This window comes from Cydia pomonella, chromosome 3 (genome assembly GCF_033807575.1).
Source record: "Cydia pomonella isolate Wapato2018A chromosome 3, ilCydPomo1, whole genome shotgun sequence".
Classification (NCBI taxonomy): domain Eukaryota; kingdom Metazoa; phylum Arthropoda; class Insecta; order Lepidoptera; family Tortricidae; genus Cydia; species Cydia pomonella.
The window spans coordinates 31,628,686-31,651,493 of record NC_084705.1 but is presented as its reverse complement, the minus strand read 5'-3'; the positions used below and the strand labels follow the sequence as shown (position 1 = coordinate 31,651,493).

General features: G+C 37.7%; 1 protein-coding gene across 6 annotated transcripts in view; it reads left to right on the top strand.

Annotated features, from left to right (window-relative positions):
- Positions 1 to 22,808, top strand: part of LOC133516567 (protein madd-4) — a 651,682-nt gene that overhangs the window by 545,960 nt on the left and 82,914 nt on the right. For all 6 annotated transcript variants that reach the window (XM_061849565.1, XM_061849564.1, XM_061849563.1 and 3 more), the window contains exons 6-7: positions 13,901 to 14,080; positions 15,733 to 15,849. In XM_061849565.1, the coding sequence (XP_061705549.1) occupies positions 13,901 to 14,080; positions 15,733 to 15,849 (297 nt within the window). The remainder of the gene's footprint in view (positions 1 to 13,900; positions 14,081 to 15,732; positions 15,850 to 22,808) is intronic.

Genomic DNA, 22,808 nt, shown 5'->3' with positions numbered 1-22,808 from the left:
GATGGAATTAGATATCTAAATCTACTTGGCTCCGCTCCGTGGAGCAAGAGTTGGGTGTATTGGGGATGGGGTGGGAGGAGGTTACCCATGCTGCCCAGGACCGGAGTCAGTGGAAGAAAATGGTTCGAGCCCTACACCCCAGCAGGGGGTAACAGGATGAATATATATATAATAAGACATAGTACAGAGGATCGGTTCCTGTACACAGAAATCCTACTAAAACCGCATAGGTAGTCCATATTGGTTCAGCGAAAACTCATTACTCTGGAAGCAAATTTCATCTCGATCATCATTTTGTTTCCTGTACATTCTATATGTTTTTGTTTGTAAAACAATAACAAAGGAAATCTAACTTACCTATATTTTCTATTGAAGTTGCGCTCCACACATAATTGCTTTCGCGTAAATTAAATTCGGATGAATGAAGTTTTCGTAAAAATTAAAAATGGAAACAATGGCACATTGGACATTTCGGCTGCCATCGAAAATCTATTTGTGTTATTTCAACAGATATAAGGTCCAACCAATGGTCAGTTAAGAGTACTGTGATAATATTATGCTTTTACAGACAAAAGTATGCCACAATTCATAAAGACTAGTATTTATTTTGCCGCTAAAAAGGTTAAGTTACGTGTCTTATCCTCTTAAAAAGTGCAGATACACTTAAAATGGTAATACAATTTTTTTTTCAAAAAATTTCTTTTGACATTAATTTGTTTTTGAATATGAAATCATTTTTGTGAAATGTTAACGTGATTTTGAAAGAGTGGACATCCGTGGAAGTTGTGTCCACAAAAATAAGGACAAAAACATTCAAAGCGGCATGACAGAAAAATGGAAGTAAAAATGGACGTAGTTAAAGGAAAAGGATTCAATCCACAGCGAGATGAGCAAAAGTTATGGAGGTTTAAAGTTAGAAATGGTATTCCTCATTACTGATTCACTTTTCCCATAATACTTATTTGGATGAAACATGAGTTTTGACGTGTTTTAAGATTCTGTACATAAACGATTTAGTTTAATGTCGTATTTCTTGAGATATTTAACTAAATGTGGGGTTGGATCCATTTTGAGAAAATACTTTTTCCATGTAACCTTTTTCATTTTAAATAGGCAATAAGGATCCATCCCAATAAATTGGAAAAAAAAACGAGAAAATCACCAAGAAAAGATAAAAAACTTTATTAAAAAAACAATGTAATAGCTTATCAAAGTATTGAGTATTAACAAAATTGAGATCACTTCTGTTTAACGATAATAAAAGCCTCTTATAATCACTAATCGTTTTTTTATTTTTTTTATTAGCCTATTTGTGTGTCCCACTGCTGGGCAAAGGCCTCCCCTCTAGCTTTCCAATCCTCCCTGTGCTGAGCAAGGCCCCGCCAGTCCCGCTGAAACGCATCACTAATCGTTTACATAAAAAAAATTTTAGGACATAAATCAAAATACCATTTTTGAACAATATTTCCCATGACATACCAAATTCATCACATATATTATTAATCTTTTGTAAAACCAATGGAAAATGAATATTTAATAGTTAATACCGAAGTAATTGTAGATTAAAAGAAATATAACTATAACCATACCACTTACTTTTATGCCTATTTTCGTCATTTTTTTCATTCTTGTCATAGCATGCCTTCCTTGCAAAAAATTTAGGATTGCTATTCTCAGCTAAATAATAACATACACATATTAGAACAGAACTTTAATAATTTATCTTATCTTATCGGAAGAAGTTTTGATGGATTCAACCAAAATAGCTTTTACTCACCATTTTTGTCGTTACAAATCCACAGACCTGTCTTTCGCGACAATGCACAGCATGACGCAATAGCAAAATCAGTTTTTTTAGTTACAAAAATGATAGGTAAAGTTTCAAAATTATAATTACTATAACATTATTAATACCAGCAACGTATAAACGAAATTAATACTGAAAGCAATTTTTTTTATGAACAATATAATTAACATGGATCGTTATTAAAATTTAGCATTATATTGCCATTTTAAATAAAAAAAATCCCTATAACGTATTTATGTAAACTGGATCTTTTCCGTTGATTAATTTGCCACTATGAAACTATACCTGGAGTAAATTATCAAAAAAGATCCAAGTAACTTTAATCGACTTTGATGTTTGACGCTGAATATAAGAACAAGTTAATTTAAACCTGCAAAAATGATTCAAACAGTTTGAATGATTTCTGTTATTTTTCCTCATCTATTTAATTTGTTTATGAATTACGGATCCAAGTCGACTTATATAGCAAAAAATTCAAAAATAGCCTATCATAGCAGTAAAACTGCCTTTTAGGTTAAGTATAAAGTTGTTTAAATTTAAAAAGTCAGCCTAAAGTTAATATATTTAACATGAATCGTTTTTGTTGTTTACTGACACACCAATGCTGGAATAACAAAAATTCCACAAATGTGATCCAAGTTTGCTGAATCGTTTTTGTTGTTTAGCTAAAGTATTTACACATCGTCAAATTAGTTTCTCAAAAACGATCCAAATGGGTTGGATCAGTTTTGTTGATATATATTTAGGACGAAAAGTATTCATTGCATTTTCTCAAAAAGATTCCAAGCAGTTTGGATTTTTCTTGTTGAAATTTATATAAACCAGTCCTGTCACTAACATAATTTTACAACAAGGTACCAAGAGTATTGAATACTTATTGGTGAATATCATTTTTAATCTTTCATACATGGGGGATGGTATCCGATGTCGATTAAAATATGAAAACGCTATGTGAGCTCAGTGCTTTTTTGCTGAATGAAAATATACACATTAAAGGCCTGCCTGGTATACTTAACTCATGTTTTGGTATTTTTGTGGATTGGATCCTTTTCCTTTAACTACGTCCAAATAACCCATTCAGTACGGTGTGACAGTCAGCCTTTCCAAGTTCAAGTTCCTAAGGTTAAAGTTTGGAACTTGTTTCCTCCGAATCATAATGTTCCGTTATAACATTTCCGTCCGATAGTTTATCTTGTTTGCCTTCGCCGGGCCGAAATGGAAATCTTACGTAAGGAAACTTGGGAATATCATTAGTTTTATGTTATTGTAGTAACGCTGTTCATTCTGGGATAGGTGTAAATGTGGGATTACCTCTACAAGTTTTGCCGATTTTGCCGAAGATGTGATTACTTGGAGCCTGGACCTAATGTTGGTTATGTTGGCTTCAAGTGAGAGGAGATGTCCTTTAAGACTGGACTGTGTTTTAGAGACATACGGCCTGATTCAAATAATGATTAAGACACGTTTAAGATCTTTAAAAGATTGATAGCTAAACGGCATGTCAAAATTGACGTTTATTTCGATTCCGCTGTGATCCCAATAAGATCTATCTTACGATATTTCTAACGTCAAAGTGATATTGGTTGCCCGAACCAAGCTGCTTCTGTCAATTATACGACACACAAACGATATATAAATGAGAACTTATCGTTATCGTATCTCATTCTTCGAATCGGGCCGTCATATAATTAAGTCGAAACTCGAGTTCGTTTCAACTTGTGAGAGACTCGAGACTTTTGTAGACTTGAGTCCTTTCCATTAGAGAAATCTCATCTATTTCGCAAAAAACGCATTTAACCGATTTGCAAGACCGAATCTGAGGGCCTACCGCGAACCACGTTCGACGTGTTGCCTCTCTGTCGCACTTGTAAATTCTTACGTAAGTGTGACAGGGAGGCAACACGACGTACGTGTGTCAGAAGCAGTATTGCAGCGCGATATTACTGCCGACTGCAATGCTGCCGCAAACGTCAAGATCGATGTTGATGTACGGATTATTGGCATTTGCGGCAGCAAAGCAGTCGACAGTAATATCACAACGCATTACTGCAGCAGTAATGCTAATGTAGTTGTTGCGAATGCAACTTATTATTATATAAAAATCAATGCAGTAGCTAAACGCAGCCGTCGGGCTCGGCTAGTATTCGGAGGCTTTTTAAAAGCACCAATCTCGCTCCAAATATTCTGTATCGCGGCCAATTAGAAGCATCTTTTAAACTACCTTTTTGTACTGATCATATATTGCAAATCACTCTTTCATCATCCTCCATACTATCAACACCCACTTTTCTACATTGAACCGTTTTGACAAGAACCCTTGTAAACCAGTACCTTTTGGAAGATTATACTTCGCTTCATTATAAATCGAAGTTTTATTTAAATCGTCGAGATCCTGACCTACACGGCGGCTACAGTAGTTTTAATCCATATCTTACCTTAAATCAGATTTTCGTGTGTGCACTTCAAGAGTCCCCAGTGGCAGTTGTTGCATTATAGTCTCGTGCGGATTATTCTCGCCCAATTCTCGTCGAGTTCGAGTCTAGCTACACTATAGGGAACTGGGATTCAGAATCAATATACAGACAAGATATATGGCTCTTCTTTATGCTATAGTGAGGAAGAAGACGGCATCTGTGGTGAGGCGGATGAGGGGGAGCGCAAACAGCATCCTGAGAATGATAGCAGAGAGGTGGGATTCGGATATTCTCCGCCGTTATACCGAACTCCATATCATACGACCTAAGAAATAGATATTTGTATGAAACCTGTAATATAAGATAGTTTACTAATATAGTTTTATAAGTGTCTTGTAACTACAAATCTATGGATCGGAGGAATCTGAAAATAAATAATTTTTATTTTTATTTTTATTTTATTATTTACCTGCGGCGTATTTAGTATGTGGACGTGCCACAATACGTTACGGTGGGATAAGACGAACATAGTATTTTGCTCGGGGTAAAACAAAAAATCGGCCAAGTGCGAGTCGGACTCGCACAGGAAGGGTTCCGTACCATTATCTATAAAAACGGTCACCCATCCAAGTACTGACCCCGCCCGACGTTGCTTAACTTCGGTGATTGGATGAGATTGATGAGAATCTCGAGATTGGAAAGAAATATTTATTTTATTCTGTTTTTAGTAGAAATTTCAACTGGCTAACTATCACCGTTCATGACATACAGCCTGGTGACAGACGGACGGACGAACAGCGGAGTCTCAGTAATAGGGTCCCGTTTGACCCTTTGGGTACGGAATCGACAGTATGAGGATTCCATACAAATGTTTGTCTTGACCCGGTGATAGTCTTACCCTACCTTATTTTACATGTACCTAATGTTTTTAATATGTCTACAAGAATTCCACACTTGTCATTTTTAGGGTTCCGTAGTCAACTAGGAATCCTTATAGTTTCGCCATGTCCGTGTCTGTCTTTCTGTCTGTCCGAGGATTTGCTCCGTGGTCGTTAGTGCTAGAAAGCTGAAATTTGGCATGGGTATATTTTTGCTTCAACCCTATAGTGTGGGATATCGTTTGAAAGGTCTTTCAAAAGTAATAGAGGTCTTCAACAAACATTTTTTGATAAAGTGAATATATTCGGAGATAATCGCTCCGAAAGAAAAAAAAAAGTATCCCCCCCCCTCTAACTTTTGAACCATAGGTCAAAAAAATATGAAAAAAATCGTGGAAATAGAGCTTAAGAAAGACTTTGAATGAAAACTATAGCGGACATGATCAGTTTCGAGTTATCGCAAAAAGTTTCCCCTTCATAGTAAAAAGACGTACAGTTCATCCACAGTTCATCCCTTGGTTAATAATCTACTATACTTTAAGCTCCAGTTTAGCCTGTAGTGACAGAAGAGTAAATACGGAACCCTACTCTAAGCATGGCCCGATATGCTCTTGGCCGATTTTTCAATCACCTTTCGGTCCGCAAAATATTTGCTTGGTTTGATTTTCATCCAAATTTCGTGTCAAAAAAAAATCATAGGTTGAAACAAATATTTAACACATACTTCAGCCTAAAACTGATAAATTTTCTCACATACAGCACCGTACTGCACTCAGTTTAAATCAGTTTTCCCATGTAGGTACATTTCAGCAGTCCCCGGATGCAGTGGCGTTATAATCTCACAGTAGGTGGATTAACTCGCGCTACCCATTTGCCCAATTCTCGCGATTTGAGTCTACACTACATACTGGAATACAGGCTGATGAACATACAGACCATGAAATCGGGCTCATATATTTCCCGGACTTGGCTGGGCTAACTAGTTATATATCGTGGAGGTGAACAGATGCAAATATATTTTTTATGATGTTAGTGTGGGATGCTACCTGCGAAGACACACTGGCACCGTCCCACCTCCAACGGACTAATGTAAAAGCGGGCGCAGCGGCGGAAAGCGCCGAAATTTTGAAACGTAATAAATATAAGAGCCTCGGTAGAGAGTACCATTTTGTACCATTTGGCGTTGAAACTCTAGGTCCATGGGGTCCCAGCGCGCACAAGTTTTTTGGAGAAATCGCGAAACGTCGGGTTGACGTAACTGGTGACCGAAGAGCTGGCGGCTTCCTCGCACAACGTATTAGTATTGCGATACAACGAGGAAATGCCGCCAGCATCCTTGGTACAATGCCTCAAGGGCCTATTTTAGATATAAGCTAGTTATAGTAATCATCTGTATATATCCATTATGTATATTGTTATCTCAATAAATATATTTTTTTTTATGATTGCTCGAATTATAGGACACCTTAAGCTACGTTCGGACACGTTTAAAATTTCCAACTAGGTATACGAGTAAGATTATTGACAAAAAAAAATTAATCTGTTTATTTCAGTGTTTTTTTTTTGTTGAGGTACAGTTTGAACTCAGTTACAACTTTATGGCGCCTTGTTATAAAGACAAAAATGTTGGAAGATACCTATTTTTGCCACTATAGCAAAATGATACATCTAGAAATCAAATTCCTTAAGTGTTAAATTGAAGAAAGCCTTTTCCTTACATGTAATTCAGATTCAGAATGTCAGATGGCTGTAACTTTTTTCATAATCATAATCATTAATTTGTTGCCAACCGACCATCATAAAATTATTTCCTGTGATAATTCTGTGTATGCAAATGCCCAGCAGACCCTGAAATCCTTAAAATTGCTTATTGAATGTGGTAAGTTAAGGTGGCATTCGGATGGCGACTGTAGCAGCATTACTGTTGCGGTATTACTGTACGGTGTTGATGCGAGAGACATCACTGTCAATTTCATATATAAATAAGTTTTTGACTAAAAAACATTTTTGGTACAAGCTTTTATAGCTGATTGTCCTTTTCTTTCAACAGACACTAATACTCATCGAGAAAACACAAATAGGTTGCGTTGTTTTATGACAGAGTTCCTATGGCTACCACTTATGTGAAACATCAGATTAGCTCGATGGTACCATAATATTGCATTTCACCCAACTCACATAATTATGTGTATATGTGAAGTTACAGCTCAATCGAATATTGGGAAGTCGCTCTAATTTAGTTTGCAAAATTTGACCCCAACATACATCCATTACGAGTTAAATAAAAGCTTGTAAAAACAGTACACTTGTATTTACCTAAGTTCCATGTTATGATGCAACTTCTCGTGCACAAACTGCTGTACATTAATTAGGCCATTAGGCAGAGACCGGGCGATTTGGCCGACAGTAATAAAATTATGCTCGTGTAGCGTTACGTTCATGTACGAAACGTCATAACAATGTGAGAAATTTGGGAAGTAACAGCGTGCAATGATGTTATACATATAAGTTTATAGTCCTTCACGTCGATTTCGATGAGGGTGACCTCATTGATCAAAGCATCTTTTTGTTATGAGTTCTTATGTGGCTGTTTAGATCGAACTTGCTCATAAACACTCTTTCACATTCACAGCAGTAGAGTTGACCGGCTGTCTACGTATACACATAGGAGGGCTTAGGTTTTTCCTTGCGTAATTGGCATTTTATGTCTAATGTCGTGAGGTTGTTTTCCTCAAACGACTTAGTTGATTCAAATCAAAGTTGGTTTAAGTATATCAGTATCTAAAGTTTTTTTTTTAAACTCACAATTCTATGCACTTTTTTGTTTTGTTGATCGTAAGGTCCCCATTTTGGTACTGGATTATCGGTATGGGTGAAGTGTTTGACAATACCAATCAATTCGATTCATCTATTGGTAAACAAACCCTTATCAGCTGTCGTAAAAGCCGTCAATAGTTTATCTACTAAGTAGACATGGGACATCCTTTGAAAATATTAAATTGAAATAAACAATCCGATAACAAATCTATAATCCTATAATGAAGATGGTCTTTGATTGTGAAAATATAATTAAAACCGTTCAAATGCCTACGGGCTTACAAATGAAGATCCAAAATGTAAGTTAAAAGTTTATTAAAATCACAGTTCAGTAGTTAATAAAGAGTTCAAGGAAAAAAGATAGATGATCAGGAGTTACTTTCATAACACTCTTCTAATTACTATAAGAGTTAGGTTCAATTAAATCTGGTTTTCACACCTTTTATTACCATAATCTGCTATGTAATAAAATCTACAAAAGTCAAACGTAGGAGCATAGTTATAGTATAATTATAACATCAAATTCTGTAAAAATGTTTTCCATAATGTCAATATCCACAGAGAAAAATTGGGACTACGTTTGTAAGGAGAAGCGGCCGTCCCCTTTCCTCTGAGCCAACATTACCTACTCTTTTATCCTAGATCTTTCCAGGATAATTCCGAATTTAAAATATCCGCAACTCCCAAGCTCCTTACGAATTTAATCGACCCCACTGGGGGTGAACGAGAAGTGAATGATAATACGAATTGTTATTTGCCCTTATTGACTGGCGGCGCTTTAAATTTGATTGGTCGGCACTTGGAATATCATTTGGGAGGAGGAAATATTGGGAAGTTGGAGATTTTTAACACGAGTTTCGCAGTCGGCGTTTGTTGCTACTTTGGTTGAATTGCTTAAATTTCCAGTAGTATTCATTAATCCTTTGAACGTTTTATGTCATAAACACAAACATCACTCAAACGCCAAGATCCCTGGCACAAAAGAGCTAATGTAAACTCTAGCACCGGACGGTTTTAAAATATTTAACATCGCTCACAGAAGCTTCTGAAGGAAGCGCTGGTGGCCTAGCGGTAAGAGCGTGCGACTTGCAATCCGGAGGGTCGCGGGTTCAAACCCCGGCTCGTACCAATGAGTTTTTCGGGACTTATGTACGAAATATCATTCGATATTTACCAGTCACTTTTCGGTGAAGGAAAACATCGTGAGGAAACCGGACTAATCCCAACAAGGCCTAGTTTACCCTCTGGGTTGGAAGGTTAGATGGCAGTCGCTCTCGTAAAAACTAGTGCCTACGCCAAATCTTGGGATTAGTTGTCAAGCGGACCCCTGGCTCCCATGAGCCGTGGTAAAATGCCGGGACAACGCGAGGAAAAAGAAGAAGAAGAAGCTCACAGAAGCTTCTGAACATTCTGGAATGTCAAGACTGTCTTCGTACGCTCACCCATAGCAACTGGAGCACCAGTATCCAGTCTTTGACTTTGGTCTCCTCCCTTTCCTTTCACTCCTCCATGTCCTTTGGCTTTCGCAGTTCTGTCTTGTTCATACTTCTCTTTCACAGCTGGCTTCAAGTTTTTCTTATTCTTATGGATAGTGGTATTTTAATTCTCTTTTTCTTCAACAACACGTTTATACGGAACTGATGTTAAAATTTAGCTTCTCTCGATCTTTCTTTTTTCCTTGTCCTTTTCTTCTGTCTCAAACTTTCGTAGTGACAATAACTATTAAAATAAATAAAAATACTACCGAAATAAACCACATGCACTATCCGGTGTTACGGGGTTATCATTATAATTATTTATTTTGTACCTCAACTATTTCAATTGAGTAAAAAACCTTATACGGACTATGACTTTTTATTTTACCGGACACTCTAAAAATGGGGGTTATTAATAGGTTTCCTTTAATGGTTGTTGTTTTAACGCGCGATTGATAACAAAATGATATCATATTAAGTTAAAAGTCCTCAAGGTCAACAACAACCCTTGAAAGCCTGACATATTAGGCCTAGCTGTGGAAAAAATGCATTAAACTTTAAAATAACGGTTATGAGTAGATCGCACGCAGGTCATAAAATATGAACACTAGAATTACAATCCTTTTGGGACCCATTTGTGGAAATATAAATTCTATTCTGTTTTAGCCTTTAAAAAGTGTTTTAATCGTTTTTCAGAAGTGTGAATTTCTCAATTCAATTCTTGTTTTTGTTTTTATATATACTACGGGCAGCACAAGTGATTAAAATGAAATATAGTAAAAAATCATCATCATTGGCAGCGTTGTCCATAATAATGAAGACACGTTTACTTGTAAAACTCGTGTTTCATTTTAAATTTCAACACGAAAATTTTACTATTTTACTTTGAGACAAAATATATAGTTACTTATTGTGTGTGTGTTCGGATTAATCTTCTTTCTGACATCGATTTATGTGACAACATTTCTCCATACATGTGTACACAAGCACCTACATCAACGGCAATAAAACTGATCAAGAACCGGCAATTGTATACCTACTGCTCATCTTTAACACTTAAAGATCGTGCCATTCACAAAGACGCGTGCCTTGACGCTTATTGTCATATTATTAAAAGTTAGATTCGACAAATCTGCGCGGTATCGAGAATGACACGAACTCTGAGACTCAGGCGACGCAATTCCATGCAGCACTGGGCAGAGTAGATTTTGTAAAGTATGGAACGTCCTTTAGCCATGCACGGAGCGGCACAAGGACGTTCCATACTTTTTTTTTTTGTACTACGTCGTTGGCAATCAAGCATAAGGCCTGCCTGATGGTAAGCAGTCTCCGTAGCCTATGTACACCTGCAACTCCAGAGCAGTTACATGCGCGTTGCCGACCCTAACCCCACCCCCCTCGTTGAGCTCTGGCAACCTTACTCACCGGCAGGAACACAACACTATGAGTAGGGTCAAGTGTTATTTGGCTGCGGTTTTCTGTAAGGTGGAGGTACTTCCCCAGTTGGGCTCTGCTCTAGATCTGGAATGACATCCGCTGTGCTGTGCCCTACCACACAAGGCGAGATGACATTCACATTGCCCATACCTCTCTTTTGGACGTAGTTTAAGGACATACCCGGGTCCAATCCTTTACAGAAACTGCGCTGCCCTTCGCTGCGTGGAACTGCGTCGCCTGCGTCTTAGCATACGCTTAACCCTATAGATGGTTGACAGTCCTCAACTGAGCGTTTCTCCAGAAACTTTCTGCCGTGCACAGCTGAACTGTGGAAAGATAAGTAAATAAATTAAAGGTTTAAGAACTCGATCGATCACAAGGTTTTTATGGATCGACCCGGGCTTCAAGAAAAGAGTGTAATCCCATGTTAAACGCCGACAACGCATTGGGACCTCTTTGATGTTGCAAGTGCCCATAGGAAACGGTAATTGCTTACTTTCAGGTGATTCGTCTGCTTGTATGCCAACTATGTAATTAAAAAAATGTGTTAAAACTCTAATAGTGTATCCAAATTGGATGGAATTGTACAGTGTCTGCAAATTGTTTTATTACAAGACCCGAGTTTGCAATATATTTACCCCCGGAATTACGAGTACACACAATGTTTTTCATCACACTTGCAAAGAAAAAACTAACATTTAAGCGAAATAATCCTTAAATACTGTGACATATCAAACATTCTTCCGCCATATTGTCATTTATTGACAGGTTAGGCATCGAAGGCTCAGTACCCCTAGTGTAACTAAATTCGATTTCCAAACGTGACGTACGCGTTTGCGTTTAGTCTCATTTTGTATTGGATTTCGAAAGAGCGCGCCAAGCGGGACGTTTTGGAACCTCAAAATCCTATACAAAATGAGATTTAACGCAAACGCGTTCGTCACGTTATGATGTCGATCAAAGTTACACTAGGGGTACAGACCTATTCGGTATACGGCCACGATCGAAAATTGTGTAAAAATATATCAAACGGCTATTAAATTAATATATTAAATATTTTTTAACATACACAATAATATTAAATTATAAACGCAAAAAATTCAAAAGTAGAACTCATTTACGCTACTTTGTTTGTATGAATTAGGGACATAATAATAAAAAAAGTTATAACTCTCTAGCGAGTTATAGCTTTTTCTTCCAAAAATCCATAACTCCCGCTGGACCAATATAGGCCTAATGGCCTTTAGTACTATAATGTTCCCGCATACACCGCGTATTGTACACCTGCATAAAATGAGACCTTTTCCAAGCGAGTGTGATGAAAAATAATTAACAGTTCAGCGATTTTAGTTCAGAAATTAAACTCCACAATAAAATCGACTCGCCGAACTAAAGTACTATAATGTTCCCGCATACACCGCGTATTGTACACCTGCATAAAATGAGACCTTTTCCAAGCGAGTGTGATGAAAAATAATTAACAGTTCAGCGATTTTCAGAAATTAAACTCCACAATAAATTGGACTCGCCGAATGAAACGATATCTTACCCAAAAACATTTTTAATTCTAATAGTACCACTTAGAACCATTACTATTCTTAGTTCTGAGTTAGTGCCTATAGAGACTAGAAATTTTATTCCATGCATTCTATATTAAGTAAACTTCTACCGTTCGATCAAAGAAGGGCTTAAGTGCCGATAGTTTTAGTTAGCTGAACTACTTTACTCGAGATGGCCGTTTTATGAAGATGTACGGCGTGAGTGCGCATTTCTTTAAGGATTATGGATCTAGCATTATTTTGGGTAGTGAGGTTTTCTTTGTTGAAAGCTCTAAAATGTTATAAGGTTACGTTATCGAATAACTTAGGTACTAAAAAAGAAAAAAGTCAGGTGAAGGTCAATTCGACCTTCCTTCAACCGGTACTTATAATGAAACTTATTATAATTAACGAATTGTAAATCATGTTCAAAAAACCGGCCAAGTGCGAGTCAGACTCGCACACCGGGGGTTCCGTACGAACCTGTAGGTATATATTTAATAGTTCACCCATCACGACAATCGGGTCATATCAATTATTAAAAATATTTTTATTATATGATGTAACTAAGAATTTACGGTTTTCGCAATTTTTCCTTCATCTGTGCTATAAGACGTTGCTTCGTACCAAATTTCAAGATTCGGAGTTCACGAAAAGTACCCTGTAGGTTTTGATTCCTTTGCGAGTGTCGAAAATTTGCGGCATAAACGTCTGTATCTTTTGATTGCGTTGGGTTAGAAGTTTGATTTTTACACAGCTCCAAGGGACAGTAGACTTGAGTATTTGATATAAATTCCAACTTGATACCTCCACGCTTTCCTGAGAAAAAGGGTCTTGATAGCCAACAAAGTGATCCTATAAGGGTTCCGTTTGTTTCCTTTCGAGGTACGGAACCCAAAAAATGGAACAAAGTAGTATTTGTTTGGTTTCATTCAAGTCCTCCGTAGCTTATATAGTCAGTAGTAACTCTGTCTATGAAAATGTATGTTTGTAAGTTTTATTTACTTAGGAAATTATCATTATTGATAGTGACATCTCCCATTTCCCGCTACTGCAGCAATGCACTCTGCTGCAATCCATGCTGCAAGTCATCTTACCTACCAAAAGACTCGTACTTTCCTAAACTCACAGCTACAATCAAGCAATCAGTCAGATTACAAAAAAACTGTATTTTTTTTTTCATATAAATATATAAGGTTTGAAATGTTTTCTGGAAGAACTAGACGTTTTGTAATTTTAAGATTTTATGTATATTATTATTTTTTAATTAGTAGGGGCTGTATTGTAGGGTTAGAACCGGTGGTAGTTTCTGAAATTCATATGTATCTACATTGTACCTAATTGTAATTATGCCTTAATCATATCTTCTTTATTCACATTTTTACAAAGTATCACATATTAAAATAATTAGAAATAAATATGTCACAATATTATAAAATATTAAAATATTAATGATTGATGCCTAAATTGAAGAATAAAGACTTTCACTTTCACTCTCATCCCGATTTCCAACTAATTTTGTATTTCTTTCCAGCCTTGCCGCGGCAACGTATCCCTGCTAGAAGAGGACATATGGCGCGAGCAGCAATGCGCAGCACACGACAACACCGCTTACGGCGGCGAGTTATTCCACTGGAGAGCCCACCGAGATGACGCCGAGCCTTGTGCGCTTACCTGTCGCGGGGAACCGCAGCACGCATTGCAGACTGAACCCGTAAGTGTGTGAGGGAGATAGCTAGGTCTTTATCTATTAGAAGAGGGCATATGATGAGAGCAGTAATGCGCAGCACACGACAACACCACTTTCGGTGGCGAGCTGTTCCACTGGCGAGCCCACCGAGACGACGCCGAGCCCTGCGCTCTTACCTGTCGCGGGGAACCGCAGCACGCATTACAGACTGAACCCGTAAGTTTAAGAGAGATAGCTAGGTCTATAGCTGTTAGAACAGGACATATGGCGGGAGCAGCAATGCGCAGCATACGACAGCACTGCTTATGGCGGCGGGCTATTTCATAGGCGCGTGTACCGAGACCTGCGCTCTTACATATAGCGGGGAACCCCAGCACGTTTTACAGACCGAACCGGTATGTGTGTGACAAAGATAGCTAATTGTTCCGTAAATGGCGCCGTTTGGCACGGCTTATTGGCTAGTTGCGAAGAATGAAAATCCAAATTTAATACAAGACTATTCTATGCCAAAATAACGGTAAAATCAAAAGTAGGTACCCTTTTTAATCATAGGATGTTCTGCCATGTCGAAATATCACATCTATGTAAACTTAGATGATTAAAAGCTAAATCATTATTTTAGCTTACTAAATATCTTGAGCCAGCTACTTATTTTAGCTAGCTACGACCCGGCGTAACTTTTAAGTACCTAAATCCTGTTAAAATACACTATCACTAAGGCATCCTAGGATATTAAATCTTATATTCTCTTTAGTCTACCTCATTAAAGTCAACTTTAAGATGTCTGTTTTAAGTAATAGGAAATAAGGATATAAATCGGCATATACTTCGAAAAAGTCATGCGATTTTCATCTTTCATCAGGTCTTGGGATATCTCTCATGTTCATCAGGTCTGTTAGTCATCACCATCATCTCAAAAATCAGTAAATTCCTAAATATTTTGAGGAAACTTATCACTTTAATAAAAGACTAAGCGGTTAAAGAACTCGCTTCGCTTTCTATTTCAACTTTAATTCGCCCCTAACCCGGATATTGAGCACGTGATTTTTGTGACCCACTTGCAACAGAACTTAAAGACGTCTCCACGTTCCATGCGAGCGTGGTCACGTTGTCACGGCATAGCACGTACCGTATACAATGTTAAAAGACAAATTTTGAACCTTTTAACATTGACATAAAAGCTACCGATGCTCAGTTACTATTACGAGTAGGTAGTACACCCGGATAATCCAGAACGTGTTCTCCGAGTAGTTTATACAATTAGCCTGGTCTAGACGTTGAAATCGGCTTAAAGAGAATTGTAAAAATACTCTGCTAGCGCTTTTTCAATGATATGTTTTATTTTAGTAAGTACTAGTTATTTTACTCGTACCGACCGAGTATTACCCGTTGTCAGCGAATATTTCCACCATAACTTTCATGCCTGCATCATGTTGGTACAGCGGCATATCGCTTAGTTGCGAGTTCGAGTCTCTCCCAAGACAGTGGATTTTTCCACATTCCCTTTATTTTTAATCACTGTGGTATCATTTTTAGACGTTTTTTCTTAAAAAAAACTAATTAAAAATGTACTTGTCATAAAGTCTCAGGCTTTCTTTTGAGTACCCCACTTCAGTTCTGTTTATAACTATCGACTTTGTGTCTGTACTGTAAATCGGACTAAATTTTTGTTGCAGAGTTCATCCCTGGACGAGGATGACCGTGTCGTTGTTGCAGTCCTGGCGGCACGAGTGTCCGACGGCACGAGGTGTCGGCCTGGCAGCCTGGATATGTGCATCGACGGACGTTGTCAGGTAACAACAGCTCTTTCAGGAATAACTAGTTTACATCACGTTTCATTGCCGACTACTGTATGTTATTCTTCCTCGTTTCCTCATGACGTCACGTCACGTCGCGACCACATGAGATCATTGTTTTGTCCACAAGACAAAAAAAATAAAGAATGGAGATTTTGCATGATTTTCTGCCGTCCTAATAATAGGCGCCTGTGTTGCCTGGCAGGCCTTATTTACAATGTCTGCTCAGCAGGTTGGTGGATGTCCGTCCCCGTTCTTCATCCACTATGCCAACTACAATGCACTATGTACAAACCAATACAATTCACGGATCAAATTTTGTATTCCTCCTCCAATTGAGGGGGTATTTAAATCTACTCGGGTCAGATGTGTAGGGTTAGAGACGGCGTAGCTTTATTTGACGTTCATAAGCGCATTGTAATATGCCTACTTGTATAATATAATATCTTTATCTTTAATATATACATACGAGTTCACGCATCATCTAAAAGCTTACGTGCCTTTGCTTTAGCTCCAGCCATTACATACTTGCAGGAAATGTTGACATCACGACGCCGCATTGATCTATGGCAGTGAGTGTTTTCAATTTGTCCATGATACTGCAACAGATCAGGCCGCGGCATAATATGCCTAATATCAAGCTATGGACAACCTCTGATTCCAGAAGAGTTAGAGGCGCGTTGCCGACCTTAACACTCCGCACACTCGTTGAGCTCTGGCAACCTAACTCATCGGTAGAAACACAACACTGTGAGTAGGGTCTAGTGTTATTTGGCTGCGGTTTTCTATAAGGTGGAGGTACTTCCCCAGTTGAGCTCTGCTCTAGATCTGGAACGACAATTTGTACATTTCTGGTAGTTATAATATTTATTGGTTAACCAACCAAATACAAAACCGCTTGGATCTGTCACTGAACGACCTGACTTAAAACTTACATTATTATATCATGTAATGTTTTCATGTACCCTCAACTAGCTTAAGTAGTATTTGAGGGTAGATTTTGTTTACTTTTATTTAAATTTATTATTTATTATTATATTTGAGGTCGTGCCAAATACAAAGCTCCCTTGACTTAAATACCTTGAAACTACGGCTGCTATCTTAAAAAATACCTTAACAATTTCCTACGAAACAGTGATTAAACCCTGAAATACCTTTATTTTTGCCACAATATTCTTTTTAAGGCCGTTTTCCGAACTTTTTGTCCGGCGTCTAAAACAATCCCATTATACAGGGAACGAATAGCTCTGTCTGAGGTCTGAGCTGAATATTTGATGTCGCACTTTGGTTTAATTTGTGAAATGAAGCGATTCCATTCCGTCCGTGTAAAGAGAATAATAATTATCATAGAAGATTATGATTTTTCTAGCTTCTACACAAGTAGATAGAGGTACGCGGCCGGCAGCCCCGTTTCTCGCCGAGGTATGTATAGTGCTTTTCTCAAATTTGCCATGAAAACAAAAAAAAATAGTCAATTTGTTTTGTGGCGACCTACTCGGCTCGCCACTCTACCAGCGGTGTACAACCTTACGCGCGTAAGTCCGCGCGCCCGCGCGATGCGCCACCGCCGTTGCTTAGCAACGAATATGCACAACAAATCATCGTACCAAGCTAACTGAAGCTAGTTGATGGTAGAATGTCAAGACGTGTCACAATTTGACTTTAAAAAACAATTACAGTCCTAGGTGTGTAAGGCAGTATGAAATTCCTTTACATATATTATCATCTTCACTCATCGCACCTGATATGTAGTTTTTCCGGACCTAATTTGACGTAAGTCATGTCATCATTTCATAGCAAGTTTGAGAAAATGTCTTTTAAACCAATTTGACTTTAATGCGATAATAATCATATGTGGAATTATGTATGAAAAGGGACCGCTTACGCCGTACTGCGCTGCGCGGCGCGGCTTGTATTTATTTATATCGGAATACCGTTAATAATGGCGGGAGCGCCATCGACAATAAAGTGTCTTTTCATAGATAATGTCACATATTTACTTGCGCGTGACACCCAAGTAACAGAATTTTGTGATACCTACAAAAAATTACCAACTTTTTAATTGCCAAAATTTGTAGATACGTAATGATAGAGCTACGATTTTTAAGGCAAACACTTAGAAAAAATAGTTCTTAAACAATGATATTTATGAATATTAGTTATAGTTAAATTTATGTACGTGCCAATTATGATGTGGCTTTTTGGCTAAAAACGTTCCCTGATGGCTGTATAACCACGAAATAATGATGGTTGTTCTTGTCTACGTGACTATTATTCAATAATAGTCACTTTTTGACACCACGGGGTTGAAAGTGACGGAAACCGTTTTATCACCACCACCTCCTTACAGAAAACAGCAGCCAAATAACACTAGACCCTACTCATAGTGTTGTGTTCCTGCCGGTGAGTAAGGTTGCCAGAGCTCAACGAGGGGGGCGGGTTTAGGGTCGGCAACGCGCATGTAACTCTTCTGGAGTTGCAGGCGTACATAGGCTACGGAGACTGCTAACCATCAGGCGGGCCGTATGCTTGTTTGCCACCGACGTAGTATAAAAAAAATCACGCTGTCACTGTCACGTAGACAAGAACTAAGGGTTTATTTATTGTAAATATCGATACGGATAGTGACAGAAATATTATATACTCACTACCTTAATATATAGGCAATAAGGTCGTGTATACATATTTTTGCCACTGTGTCCGTATCGATAAATATAATACCTTGACTGTGCTTATAAACTAGACGCCGATTCTGCTTCTTCCTCACGTTGTCCCGGATTGCTACGGCTCATGGGAGCCTGGGCTCCCCTTGACAACTAATCCCAAGATTTGGCGTAGACACTAGTTTTACTAAAGTGACTGCCATCTGACCTTCCAACCCAGAGGTAAACTAGGCCTTGTTGGGAACTCCGGTTTCCTCACGATGTTTTCCTTCAACGAAAAGCGACTCAAATGATATTTCGTACATAAGTTCCGAAAAACTCATTGCTACGAGCCGGGGTTTGAACTCACGACCTTCGGATTGCAAGTCGCACTCTCTTACCGCTAGGCCACCAACGCTTTAATAAACTAGTCGGCGATTATAAACTAGACGTCGATTATTTTATCAATTCCACCACAAGCTAACCTAACAGGCCAATTAGAATGTACACTAACGTTAGAATGATATTTAAATCATGTTATGCATTTACATAGTTATCGTGCGTCTCATCCGCGCCAATACATATGCAGACAAGTAAGAGCGAAATGCACGATTACTAAATAACATTCTCATGTCCGTGTATTTATAATTGGCCTGTTAGAGTCGGTATTTATAGTTCTACCTCTCGCTTCCGCTCGCCTCTTGTAACTTGAATCAATGCACCAAAATGCAGTAATTTAGTTAGCTTTGCAGCCACAAATAAACAAAGCTGGCTTTAATAATAAAGTCACGCGGTGCCTAGTCTAGCACGAGGTATATGCAAGGTGCATTTACTAGACTAACTAGAGCTGGTCTATGGAAAGATTGCATCCAGTCAACTAAGTTTAGTTGACTGGGTGCAGTCTTTCCATAGACCGCGGTCGCGGTCAAAGATTTTTTACTCAAGGCCACTTGCATTATTCCGTTAAACCTGGAGTTACCATGGTTACCTGTACAATTTGAGTTATCGGTTTAACTGGTTAGCAATGCACCGACGAGAAGTTTCCATAGTTGCGAAACTTTCCACATGAGAATTTCCCGGTAACTTCTGAGAATGTTCTCGAGAACGAGAATTCATCGGAATACTTAATGATTTCGTAATATACACCATTTGGATATTTAGATATTTAGGTTTTACTCGAGAATAAATAGGCTAATTTCACCCTGCATCATATACCCTCTCGTGGCTCAGTTGGATTACACGCAATTTGCAATGAGGAGGTCCCAGGTTCCATCCCCGAACGATGAAAAAAAAATTTTTTTTTTGCACTTATATTCCTATTTTTGATTGACTAAGCTTTGTAGCAGGGAGAGGGAGGTCCCTGGATCTATACTCTGCACCGTAACTTTTGTATATTTTTTTGTAACTTTTTGTATTTTTATTTTAGAGCAATTAAACATCATTTAGAGGTTGCTACAACAACTTGACAACGAAAGACACGCATTATGAAATTTTTCGGTACTTAGTAAATAAAACAGGGCTGCGAAGACCAAAAGTGGTAATGTTTGCTGAAATATAACGAGAATTTAAGCAACTTATTGGGAACAATGGGAACTTATTACTTATTAACAAACTGTAAAAGACAATTACATATACATTATAACATGTTGTTTAATATTACCTATGACGATTCAAACTTTATTCTAAGAACATTCTCTTTTTTATACAATAATTTTCATGTTGCAGCAATGTTCTGCGAACATTCTCGAGAATATTTCCGCGATTTGGGAATGTTCTGCAATTTGTACATTGCTACGGTTAGCCCGAGTTAGTGGGATGGTGCAAGTGACGCTTAGTCAAGTATTTTTTAAAGCGTATTAACATTATTTAAGATGCATGTATAGGGAATGCTCCGTAAAATTGTTCGGATAAATCCCTACTTTCCGCCATCGCTCTACGTGACAACATTTCCATCTTCACCATTTAAATCCAGTCCTCAATTGTCTATTTCTCGAGTTTCTGCAGGAGAATAGTCTCTAAGCCAAATTTAATTTAAACATGTTTCGGGATTATGTTTCTAGTCATAATCCCGAAACATGTTTAAACTGAGTCAAGAGTCAAGTCGTAAAAGTAAGAATTCCTAGAATATATTCTTTATTAAAAACACTTTTAGGTGAACGTACAGAGAAGATCAATAATTCAGTGGTCTGATTCAGAAACAGATATGCATATCAATTTAGATTCCTGACTTTGAATTTCTAAAAAAAATAAGAATGTGTGTTTCTATCAGTGATAAAAAAAAAACTAAGAATAAAAAAAATATATATCTTTTATATTTTCAGGTCCTGCTTTTTTATCATTTCCATATATTATTTTAATATCCACATTATTTTAATAAATTGCTTTAACAATTTGTACAAACTACTTGAATTTTACCTGACATTGTTTTTAAGTACGACCACCTCTGGCCCACTTAAGTTTCGGTCCATTGCAGGTTTCAACCTTAGTTGCTATAAGTAGTACGAAATTAATTTCCCCAACTTTTACAGGTTCGGAATTATTTAAAGGGGGAAATAAACTTCCCAGTAAAGTAGGAAACTTCTGGGAGACCAAATCGAACTTCAAGATTGGAAAGAGATTATTATGTTCCAAATGGGATAGAATTGGTGCGACTGCGAACATTATATAAGTACTCGTATTCACGAATTGCAAACAAATATTTATTATTTCATTTTATTCAATTTTACTTTATTTATTTAATCGTATGGCGTATAAACATAAACATTTCAAAAATATATTGCTAAATAAAATAATTATAAATCTACATTCAGGGTCTCAAGCCACGAGATTGCGTCTGGTGTTAATTTAAACAGATCTTCCGGGGGGCCTGGAAAAGAGTGCACAGGGCAGCGCTGTATAATATGCTCGATGGTTTGAACCTCTTCACCACAGTCGCAGAGCGCAGAGTCCCGCCAGCCCCATTTATGGCGAAAATAGTTACAGCGCCCGTGACCTGTCCTCAGTCTGTTTACACGACACCAGAGCTTTCGTGACAGGCCAAAACCGTCTGGTTTCGCTGTGGGATCTATGGCTTGTAGGGTAGTTCCAGCAGTAATTTTGCTCCACTCGTACTTCCAGCTCTGTCTGACGTCGAAATTCCTCAGTTTTTGGGCTGTGATGCATGCTGGGTGGCGAGACTTAAGGCGTTGGGGTGGGGGGTGGCAGAAGGGCTGGTGGCAAGGTAGAGAAAGTTGAAACTTTCTCAATTTTACTATACCAGTGATATTTATGTATGCTATTCACATTTTCCAAATTCTAATTCTCCATTCTGTGGCCCTAGTGAAAAAGGGTACAAGTCTCTGGCAGTTTAAGTGTATAAGGGCATAAGTGTTACGTGGAACTTACACCCCTTTACACCTGCGCTGCCAGAGACTTATACCCTTTTTCACTAGGGCCACAGCATTATACTTTCTTTAAATAACTTTCTGAGATCTCCCAATAGATGGCACCGTGACGCGTTTCTTGTTTTTTTGTCTACATCGCGATATCAATCGAAGTTTAAATTTATTTGTAATTTTAGTTTGTGTTTTTATTGATTTTACGATTATTGACCGAGCGCTTAGCGAAGATAGTCGTTTCAGCTTGGACAAAAATGCTTACGTATTATCCGGATGTTCTCCTCTACATGTCGAATTCTTAACCGATTCTCGTAAAATTTTGTGAGTATATTCGATAATTCAGAAATATTGATTCTTTTTGACGATTCAGTTTCTGAAATTTTTTCAAAATGGCGGACCTATAAATTTATTCAGTTTTAATTTTATGTTCGCGAAGTAATAAGTGCTTTTGACTTTTGACTTTTTGAAGTCTACAGCTCACAGAGCCACTAGTTTTAACTCGATAGATATTATCTATTTAAATCTAAGTTTAAAATATAAAATGATAACACTTGAACGTACGTTAAACAATTACATTGTATTGAATTGTATACAAAGATAAATCTCCGACATTATTTTCGGTCTTGGTATCAAACTAAATCATCCTTCAAACATAAGCAAACAATGAATTGAATCGAATGAATACAAGTACCTCAAGGAATTTCCCCTCTAGATTACATTTTATTTTCAATTACATTTCAGTCTTTTCATCTTCACCGTATAATTAATACGCGTCAGCATCCCACCATTCAGTGTTGGGATTGTTTGTGGCACAAAAGATACTCCATTTGGTAACCCTTTCAATATAGAAAATCAAAACTGTGGCACCATTAATAAAATCAGTTGAATGCGATACAGGCGGAGTGCTTAGCAAACATTTCGAATATTGCAGACCAAA